Source organism: Panthera leo, chromosome Y (assembly GCF_018350215.1).
Source record: "Panthera leo isolate Ple1 chromosome Y, P.leo_Ple1_pat1.1, whole genome shotgun sequence".
NCBI classification, from domain to species: Eukaryota; Metazoa; Chordata; class Mammalia; order Carnivora; family Felidae; genus Panthera; species Panthera leo.
The window spans coordinates 1,897,694-1,908,795 of NC_056697.1; the positions used below are offsets into that span (position 1 = coordinate 1,897,694).

At 47.4% G+C, this 11,102-nt stretch overlaps 1 protein-coding gene across 1 annotated transcript in view; it reads right to left on the reverse strand.

Annotated features, from left to right (window-relative positions):
* Positions 1-10,853, reverse strand: part of MXRA5 (matrix remodeling associated 5) — a 30,581-nt gene extending 19,728 nt beyond the window's left edge. The window contains 4 exon segments of the mRNA XM_042926611.1: positions 1,485-1,875; positions 2,104-2,233; positions 8,254-8,472; positions 10,772-10,853. Of these exon segments, the coding sequence (XP_042782545.1) occupies positions 1,485-1,875; positions 2,104-2,233; positions 8,254-8,444 (712 nt within the window). The 5' untranslated portion in view covers positions 8,445-8,472; positions 10,772-10,853.
* Positions 10,854-11,102: the final 249 nt, after the last annotated feature.

An 11,102-nucleotide genomic window follows, 5' to 3' on the forward strand; every position in this document is an offset into this window, starting at 1 on the left:
CTCTGCCCATAGACTCATTCATGATGAGTGCTCCAGGACTTGGCCTAGGTGGCCTCACCTACATGTATGGTTTTCGTCACCATCCATTTTCCGATGACGGCTGCCATACGCGCTTGTCCAGTCAACACACATCGTACAAACTCCACAGCCGTTTTCTACTTGACGTGCCTATTTCCAAGTCCCAGAGTCTCCCCCAGGTGACATTTATGAGACCGAACTGTCTTGATATCTGCTCACTTCTTTCCATCCCCACTGGGAATAAACCTGTCAAAGGGCTATCATATGACTCAGAGCACGATAAACCTCCTAACTGGTTTCACGAGATCTGGTTCTGCCTCTCTGAATGCAGTTTTCCACGTGACTTTCAGAGTAAACACCTCAACATGCAGATATAATTGTGTCACTCCTTCACCCAACACGCACAGATACAAATATATAGATACAGTGCATGCAGACACATAGAGACACATACGCACACACAAAAGATACACAGACACACATGTAAACACATGCACACACCAAATATCCACCGACATACGTGTATGTGCGTGCACACATAACACACACACACATGTATCTCCAGAATGGCCAAGACGGCCGTCTGTGCAGGAAAACATCATATTTTCACTTCCCTGATCCAATGTTTTGCTGGTAAAGGTCTACCCAAACTGATTTTCAACCCCCCGCCACGTACCCGGTGGGGTTTGGGGACTATCTCCCAGCAATGAAATATGAATGGAGGTGACGTGTGTCTGTTCTAGTTAAGAGTATTAAGAAGCAAGGGGTGCCTGGGTGGCTCCGTTTGTGGAGCGTCCGACTTCGGCCCAGGTCATGATCTCGCGGTTCGTGGGTTCGAGCCTCGCGTCGGGCTCTGTGCTGACGGCTCGGAGCCTGGAGCCTGCTTCCAGTTTTGTGTCTCCCTCTCTCTCTGCCCCTCTTCCGCTCATCCTCTCTTTCTTCCTCCCCCTCCCTCCCATCAAAATAAATAAATAAACTTAAAAAAATCTACTTTCTTGCAACTTCTGCACAGCCCTCCTGTTTTTTGTTCTCTGGATCCGTGCAGAACATCCCTGTCACCCATTCTCAAGAGAGACGTGTCACAGCCACTGGCAGCCTTCCCTTTTCCAAGCATCTTTGAACACCTCCTCATATAACAGGAATGCAGAGAAAGTCCCACATGTCGCCGTAACCCAGGGCTGCATGGAACACTCCAGATATTCAGTTTAGGACAACCATAGTCAACCATATAAAACTGAATGATCATTGCCTCACAATTGCCTGACGGAGACAGCCGTGAGAATTATAGAACCGAGGTGCCTCAGCATCTACGCTGTAACCCTTTCCACGGGAAGCTTCCTGCCGTGCTGATTTGGTGATGTTCTCTTCACGAGACAAAGCCATGGCACCACGCTGGACGACATCAGCTCTCCAGAAGGGTGGGCACCGTGCAGGTGGGAGCCACGTTCGCCGTGCTCTCCTCTTACCTTTGGATCTGGCGTCCCATTCCAGAAACCCCTTCATGTTGCAGTCACACGACCACGGGTTCCCATGCAGGTAAAGATTCTCCAGAAGAGGCATGTTCTGAAGCATCCCCGTGGGGAGAGTCGTAATCATGTTGTCCGCTAGGTAGAGGTGTCTGATGGTGGAGACTCTGAAATAATCCAGAAACGTGAACGTGGAGAACGTGCCAGGGTGTAGCTGCTGCAACTTGTTTCCTTCTAAGTGGAGCAGCCTTAGGGAGGTTAGGCCATTGAAAGCTTGTGGGTGGATGAACTCGATCTTGTTGTGGTCAATGTGCACCCTCGTCAAGCTCCGCAGCCCCTGCAGGGTCTGAGCCGTGATCACACGCAGCTTATTGTAGCTGAACTTGAAAACCTACAAAGGCAGGGGCGGAGCGGAAAAGCCTGTTTATAACAGACAAAGCCACAAGCAGGGACAGAAACCAGAACAAAGGGCAGAGAGGGAATGACATGAAGCTGGTTTTTAACGGGAAGAAAAAATCGGCAATGTTATTAATCGTTGGGGAGCAGGATGTCGTTTCCCCTTGCTCATTAACGGTCGTAGAAGCTGCAATTCCCGATGCTTGTAAAAGCCCGGGTTTACCTGGAGAGAGCTGAGGTCTCTTAAAGCCCCGTCGGGGATGCTGGGGATGTCGTTGCCATGAATCATAAGCAGCTCCAACTTGCTCAGTCCCGCAAATGAGGTTTCTGACAAAGCCTGTATACTATTAAATCTAAAAAAAAAAAAAAAAAAAAGAAGAAGAGTTGGAATAAGAAACAGTGAATACTGAAGCCCCATCTGGGAAAGATTCAGCAGTCTGCCCAGGAACCATTTACCCAATGTTGAGTCTGAGGTGTACTGGTGCCATTTCTTGCTTTGTATCCTTGTCCGTTTCTAGGGTCGAAAGGAAAATGACCTACTCTTACTGGCCTTCACTCGGTTCAGGAATATTCGCTGGATATTTTGACTAAGAATGTGCTAATGCAGCTAGAGATGATTTCAGGGACACAAGTAGGATTTGGAGTCGAAAGGAAGCTGGTCCAATGGCCCCTTGTTGGAAACGTCCAATGGAAAGTGTGCATAATGATGGATGACACATGGGTCATTGAATGCAAAGAATGAGCATCGATGCCAGGGAACAGGCAGCTTGGAAAGGAGCTTTGCATCATGTAATGACAGGAGGAGGTACTCCAGGCTAGGAAGGACCAAATTAAAGAACGAACACTAACACCAGCTCTCTGTTTCACCAGGACCAGTGGCCATTTCTGATGGATTCTCCAAATTAGTTGTAAACATTTTGGTGTCTTTTGGTTTTCGTGTCGCGTCAACATTGGTAAAGATGTTTTCTTGGCCAGTTTGAAAATTCTTCATCTCCGGGACGCCTGGGTGACTCAGTCGGTTGAGCGTCTGATTTCGGCTCAGGTCATGATCTCGCAATGTGTGGGTTCGAGCTCAGAGCCTGGAGCCGGCTTTGGATTCTGTGTCTTCCTCTCTCTCTGCCCCTCCCCTGCTCACGCTTTGCCTGTCTCTCTCTCAACAGTAAATAAACATGAAAAAATTTTTTAAAAAAGAAAATTCCTCATTGCTACCTTACTGATGGCACAAGGGAATCCCCAGAGTCAATGCCTAGAGAAGGCATTCTAAAATGAGTGAAGAATTCTGTATTGGAGGGCAGTTGCTTTGTGCCACTGCTTCTGCTGAAATACAACACATGTAGCCTGACATTATTTATGACTTCCCCATAGCACCTAAATAAAAGGAAATAGATGTTGTAAGACAGTGAAGGTGAAATGCTCATAGCTAAATACAACAGACAATGCCAATTTCTTTCCTTTTTAAAAATAAGTTTTTAATGATTATTTAATTTGGGAGAGAGAGAGAGCATGCGAGCGGGGCAGGGGGGCAGAGAGAGAGAGAGAGAGAGAGAGAATCCCCAAGCAGTCTCCGCACAGCCAACACAGGGCCCGACTCGGGGCTTGAACTCACGAACCGTGAGATCATGACCAGAGTCAAAATCAAGAGTCAGACGCTTAACTGACTGAGCCACCCAGGTGCCCCATTCTTATAAACACATATGTGCCCAAACCCTGATTTCGAAGTCAAGATCTGGTTAATGACTCCTCTAAGAGCCAGCCTGAGGAAGCATCACTTTTCAGCTATAAATTCCAGGAAAAATAACCTCCAACAGCAAAACCACTCAGCTTGATCGCTTGGACGTCTACAAAGAACGACTTTAAACACTGCATTGTTTTATAAGACCAACTTAGGCAAAGGAAACACTCGATGCAATGAAATGTATCCTGTCTCGTTAGGAAAACGCAATAGGGCTTTGAAGTGACGCACGGGTAAAATACAGTAAAAAGTAATCATGGCTGCTGTTTGCATTTAACTCACAGAGTCAACGGACAATTACATAGAAAGGCTCCCCCTTCTGGATTAGACAGCATGGATATTGGACAGTGCCCAGAGAACCGTTTGGGCATCACAGCTGAGTGGGGATGTGTTAGTGGCATCCAGTGGGTAGAGACCACGGGTGCTGATGAACATCCCACAATGCACAGGATGGCCGCCCACAAAGAATGGCTCAGCCCTTAATATCAAGAGTGTTGAGATTTGGAAACTGCCCAAGCGGAAGAGATGCTGACTGTTGGTCTATCTATCCATCCACCCATTATCTATGTATGTATGTATGTATGTATCTATCTACCTACCTATCTATTCACCCATGCATCCATCCATCCATCCATCATCTATCTACCTATCCATCATTCCATCAATCCATCCATCTTCTACCTATCCATCCATCATCTATCTATCTATCATCTATCTATCTATCTATTCATCCATCCATTAACCAATTCATCTGTTCATCCATCATATACCTATCCATTGATCCATCCATCCATCATCCATCTATCTATCCATCCATCCATCCATCTGTCCATGCATCATCTACCTATCCATTGATCCATCCATCCATCATCTATCTATCTATCCATCCATCCATCCATCTGTCCATCCATCATCTACCTATCCATTGATCCATCCACCCATCATCTATGTATCTATCTATCCATCCATCCATCTGTCCATCCATCATCTACCTATCCATTCATCCATCCACCCATCATCTATTTATCCATCCGTCCATCCATCCATCCATCCATCTGTCCATCCATCATCTACCTATCCATTGATCCATCCACCCATCATCTATGTATCTATCTATCCATCCATCCATCCATCTGTCCATCCATCATCTACCTATCCATTGATCCATCCACCCATCATCTATCTATCTATCTATCCATCCATCCATCCATCTGTCCATCCATCATCTACCTATCCATTGATCCATCCACCCATCATCTATTTATCCATCCATCCATCCATCCATCTGTCCATCCATCATCCAGCTATCCGTTGATTATTGATCCGTCTATCCATCCATCCATCCATTCATCTTCTATCTACCAATCCATCAATCCACAGATCCATCCATCTATCATCTATCTATCCATCTATCCATGCATCATTTATCTACATACCTGTCTACTGATCCAGCAATCCATCCATCTATTGATCCATGGATCATGTGTCTATTATCTATCTATTATCATATATATGTATACACTTATCCATCTATCCATTCATCCATCCATGTATCATCTATCTATCTATCTATCTATCCATCTATATATATATAATCTATCTATCTATGGTAGTTGTTCAAGCCCCGCGTCGGGCTCTGTGCTGACCGCTCAAGAGCCTGGAGCCTGCTTTGGATTCTGGGTCTCCCTCTCTCTCTCTGCCCTTCCCCTGCTCATGCTCTGTCTCTCTGTCTCTCTCTCTCTCTAAAATAAATAAATAAATACAAACATTTAAAATATACTTGGAAAGTAATTTTTGAAAAAGCTCTGGGGCTGTGTCCAAACAGGAAACAGCAGATCTCTGTTTCAGTGCCGACTAAACACCCTGCAAAAACATCTGTGCGGGAACGGGAGAGTTCAGTAGCGCTTTGCCAACAATCCCTCATTCCTTGAGAGCATGCTGCTCCTTCCAGATGGAGAAAACACAAATCAGACCCTGAGTCCTGTCTGTATTAGACATCACCCTTGGTTCTTCCTCCCCCCCCTCAACAAAACGCACAATGACACTAACATCATCTCCTTGCAGACTGATTTCCCGAGACAGTGCTGGGATATAAGACTGATCTAGTGGGCACCGGGCTGGCTCAGGCAGTTAAGTGTCTCATTCTTGATTTTGGCTCAGGTTCATGATCTCCTATTTCATGGGTTCGAGCCCTGGCACTGAGCTCCACGCTGACACCATGAAGCCTGCTTGCAATTCTCTCTCTCTCTCTCTCTCTCTCTGCCCCTCCCTGATCATGTGTGCACTCTCTCAAAAGAAATACATAAACATTTTTGAAAAAGAGTGATTTGAAAAGTGCCATGTAGATTCCTATGACCAAGTTAGCCGGGTACATCTTATACACTTGTGTGCAGTGAAGCCATACCTTAGCTGTTTTGTTTTTTTCTTTAATATTACAGAAAACACCCGAAAATATTATTGCCATCAACAGGGAAAGGAAGGACCTCAGTATCTATGTACCGCTCCAGTGGCAAAGCTTTTGGGACCCAGTCATTTATAGTCTTTACCATATAAAGTCAGCTTAAAATGGGGCACCTGGGTGGCTCAGTCCATTAAGCATCTGGGCCTTGATTCTGGGCTCAGGTGGTGATCTCACGGTTCATGAGTTTGAGCCCCACGTCAGTCTCTGTGCTGACAGTGTGGAGCCTGCTTGGGATTCTGTCTCTCTCTCTTTCTCTCTCTCTCTCTTTCAGAATAAAGAAAGCTAAACAAATAAAGTTGGTTAAAATGAAGCCACCAGAAACTATGCTCCAGCTGAGAAGCTAGGTTTCACATGTACAAAATACTTCACTGTAAAGAGGAGTAGGGGACAAAAGCCGCGGAAATCCTAACTGCGATAAACGCAGCCTGACAGGTCGTAGCCCAGTGCTGTTGTCTGTACAAAGCCACCGTGTACATCTCCCCTGCCCTGTTTTCCCACCCCACAGTCCAGAGCCCCAGTATACAGCAGGCGGCACACGCATGCCTTGTAGGCAGGAGCACAGCAGAAACCTGTCGTCCTGCTCGTCACTGTCACGCTTTCTAGGGGGCTGCACGATGCCCTGTGGGACGCCACGTCCTACTGTGTGCACTGCCAGGGGTCGGGCTGGAGGGACCAGGGGGCTAATCACAGCTGGTGGGACCATAGGCTGAGAAAGACAGCAACGGTGCGGAGACAGGAGACTTGGGCTCAGGTCATGATCTCATGGTTCGTGGGATCAAGCCCCGCGTAGGGGCTCTGTGCTGACAGCTCAGAGCCTTGAACCTACTTTGGAATCTGTGACTCCTTCTCTCCCTGCCCTTCTCCCCGACTCGTGCTCTGTCTCTCAAGAATAAATTTTAAAACAAAATTAAAAAAAAAAAATTTAACCCCCTCTTCTGGCAAAGTCAAACTATTTCCCCTACTGAGTTATCATGATTCTGGTTGGATTTTCAGATACTCATATCATAAGGTCTCTCAAGATCTTACTGAGAAAATTACTCAATGGTCTACTGCCTTCGATTAGGGAACTTTCTATCTTACTGTCTTAACTTTTCATTCTCTTTTTCTGCTACAGGACTTTACAAATACAAGATTTTTTTTAAGCTTCTGCTATAAGATGCCAAGCGCATTTACAATTATTTTGTTCATTGGCCATTGCGTTTCACTTAAAACATCCCGTCTGTGGCTAGTCACCAAAGCCTAAGTTATTTTTGTTGTTTTGTAGGTGGTAGAAAATAGCTTACATATTTTGTTGGGTAAGTCCAAATAATTGTTTATTATTTAATTTTCACATGAGTACCTGCAATTTAAGGCAACTAATATTTATGTATACAAAGCATTTATGCACATGAAACGATATTTTAAAATACAAAAACATATGTCTCTACATAAATCTATATAAATATAAATCTATATGAATATAAATCTACCTGAAATGCTGCATAAAACCTCTCATAAAAAATATTCATATTTTATTTTATTTTTTTAAATGTTTTTATTTATTTTTGAGACAGAGAGAGACAGAGCATGAGCAGGGGAGGGGCAGAGAGAGAGGGAGACACAGAATCCGAAACGTGCTCCAGGCTCTGAGCTGTCAACACAGAGCCCGACGCGGGGCTCGAACTCACAGACCGTGAGATCGTGAGCTGAGCCGAAGTCGGATGCTTAACCAACTGAGCCACCCAGGCGCCCCAAAATATTCATATTTTAAATAGGTAAAAACTACAAGGCCCTTTTATTCCCCCAAGAGCACAAGTGCATCATCCAGATAACTTACAGAATGTCGGAGAAGTCCAACTGATTTTTAAGTTATTTTTAGTAGTTTCTGAAGTCTATTGAAGTAATGTTTATATATTTATGTGTGTATCAGATACATTTGTATCTACTCTACGGTAGGCAATTGTTTTCAAGGGAAATCTGTAGATACGTTGAAGTTATCCAGGATGCCTGGTTATTAAATCATACGATTGTGGTTCCAGTTGACGGATCAATTCAGATAATCGCCCCCAAAGGACTGCGTTTACAGAAAGTCGTACGCATTGACAGTTTCGTAAATGCACGTACATGTGTGAAAAAACAAAAACAAAAACAAACACGCAACGAAAGAGGCTGAAATTGTTCAGTAAGAATGTGGTACAAACCCCAGATTGATTCTTTCCACATGTTTAGAGATGCCGGCGGGCACAGAAGCCAGGGACCGAAATGTGCAGTGGACCTCGCTGGGGACGTAGCAGGCGCACGGGTGAGGGCAGGCGAGCGCGGCTGGTGGATGACCCCAGAGCAGAATCAGCACCACGGACAGGGCTGGCCACCGCGCCCGGGATGATGGCATCTTGTCCTGATTCGTTATCCCTGGACACCTGTCGTGGGACCACAGAAGGAGAGCCGTTTATTGTCGGGTAGCGCGCGCACGTGCAGCGAACGTTCTTCCAATTGTGCAAGATGGTTTGGGGCTTCCCAAGACATCACCGCATGGTGTCCTTCACTGACACAAGATATTCGGGCCAAGAGACTCGAAACTTATTTTCCTGATCTTTCCCCGCGATCTGGAACCATTATTTCGGAGGTCATCTCAATTCCTGACTTTGACGCTCCCATTTGGAAATCTGACGCTGTGACGAGCGACGGTATGGAATGGATGGAGACCAGACACACAAAAATATACGTACATGTGTGTTCATATATACAAATGTACAGATATTCGTGTATATATTTGCTCATCCATATAGAGAGAGGAGAGAGATACTGGTGTTTCTATAATAATAAAGTAACTTATTAAAGTAACTATAATATATAGTTTTATGTATATAGTAACATAATATATATTATAATATTCTTATAATAATAAAGTATCTGATTAAAGTAACTATAATATATAGTTATATATAGTAATATACATATTATGTTTCTATAATAATAAAGTAACTGATTAAAGTAACTATAATATATACTTATATATATATAGTAATCTAATATATACCATAATATTCCTATAATAATAAAGTATCTGATTAAAGTAACTATAATATATAGTTACATATACAGCAATATATATATTATGTTTCCATAATAATAAAGTAACTGATTAAAGTAACTATAATATATACTTTATATATATAACAATATAACATATATTACTATAATGTTTCTATAATAATAAAGTAACTGATTAAAGTCTCCGCCTCCAATGTTCATTCCGAGCCATTATATATTGTACATATTTGACTGAAAATAAACTTCTCAACAAGGTCGTTATTAAGAGTATACCCTTCTTTGAATGACATTCCTTGAGGTGTCCCATATGTCCTCTTACACTGTTTAAGGGGTGCGCGCTCACTGAAGCAAAATGTATTCCACTACATGTGGGTGCGTGCGCTATAGGGGAAGAAGTTGGTGAAATCCGACATCAGATAAAGAGGAAAGGAATTGACCCACAAAACATGTGCAAAGAAACACGATCAGTGAAGCCATGCACGCAAACATGGAAATGCGCGGATATTTCAAGCAACAGTTTAGAATATGCGTGGTTATTTATTATTATTATTATTATTATTATTATTATTAGGTCCATGCTTTGCGCATCCGTTAATCATGTTATGTGTTTCTCACTTCTTGCAACGACTTTATTTAAAAATAATAATACACGTGTAAAGTGCGCAAAAGACACGCGCGTGCTCTGGGAAGGTGATAACCGCGGGCAACACGCTCTGATCCGCTCCCTCAGGCTAGGAATCCGGAGCTGTTGGTCCTTTAAACAACCTCGAGATAGACACCTTCTTCGGCCTGAGCGCGTCCTCTCTTGCAGCCTTTCCAGAGGAGGGGCTCAGCCTCCTGCAGCCTCCCCCGCCGACCGCGCCCGGAACGCGCGCTGTGCCCGCGGGCCACCCGGGCCCCCGCGCGCCGACGCCTTCTGTAAAGCCTCGGCTCTGGCCGGGTCGTCCCCGGAGACCGAGAGCGCGCACCCCAGGGAAGCCCGGGCCTGGCGCCGCGCGCGCGGGGAGGTGCCCTGAGCCGGAGTCGCCGGAGCCGCCCGAGCCGCCCGAGCCGCCGGAACCGCCGGAACCGCCGGGGCCGCCCCGGGGAAGGGGGGGGGGGGGCGGGGGGGGCGGGGGAGGCTGGCCCCCGCCGGACCAGCTGGCCAGCTTCCAGCGCCGCTCCAAGGAAAATACGGGGTTTCCCGGAACGCGGCTCGGGTGGCCTTGCGGGGACCCGCGCAACAGGCGCCGTCCCTCCCGGGGGAAGACTTGTCCGGCTTCCGTGCGGCTCAGCCGCCAGCGGGCCGAGGGTCACCCACATTCCAGAGTTCGAGCAGGAGGCGGGGGGACTTTAGCTCCCTCCGGGGAGGCCCCGCGGCTCTGCTGTCCCCTCCCACGCCAGGAGGGCTCGGGTTCCCTCGGGGGTCCCACGGGCGCCTCCCTGGAGAGCAGGGATGGGTAGGCGCGAGGTGGCCCGGGAAGGGAGCGGAGAGGTTAAGGCGACGGGGATCTTCCCGCCAGATTCAGCCTGTCTGTCCTTCCCAAAAAGGCCCCGCAAACCCCCGGCCTAGTGGCCTGTGCGCCCTCGTCCTCGCCCCCACCCTTGGCCGACCCCCAACTGCCCCCGCGCAGCAGACACCGCGCCCCCTTCCCCGCGGGCGCCCAGGCCGCCCTCGGTCCTCACCTGTCCTCCGGAGGCCGCGACACACGGGAGCGGGGCGCCCTGACTCACCGCCGGGGGTCCGCCGGGGCCATGCCCTTCCCGGGCCGGGGGCGAGGCGGCGAGGCTTCCCAGCTCGGCGCGGCGAGCCGGCGCCCTTTTATTCGCGTCGCCGAGAGGCTTCCCCGAGTCCACGCCTCGGCCCACCCCCACCCTGCCCTGCCCCACCCCGGGGAGACGGGGCGCGGGCCCGAGCCCAGGGACCCTGGCCGCGCGCGCTGCGCTCAGCCCTCCTCGCGCCTCTTCATCGCGCCTCGCCCGCTGCGGCTGCGGGAGCGGCCGGGGCCCAGCGCGC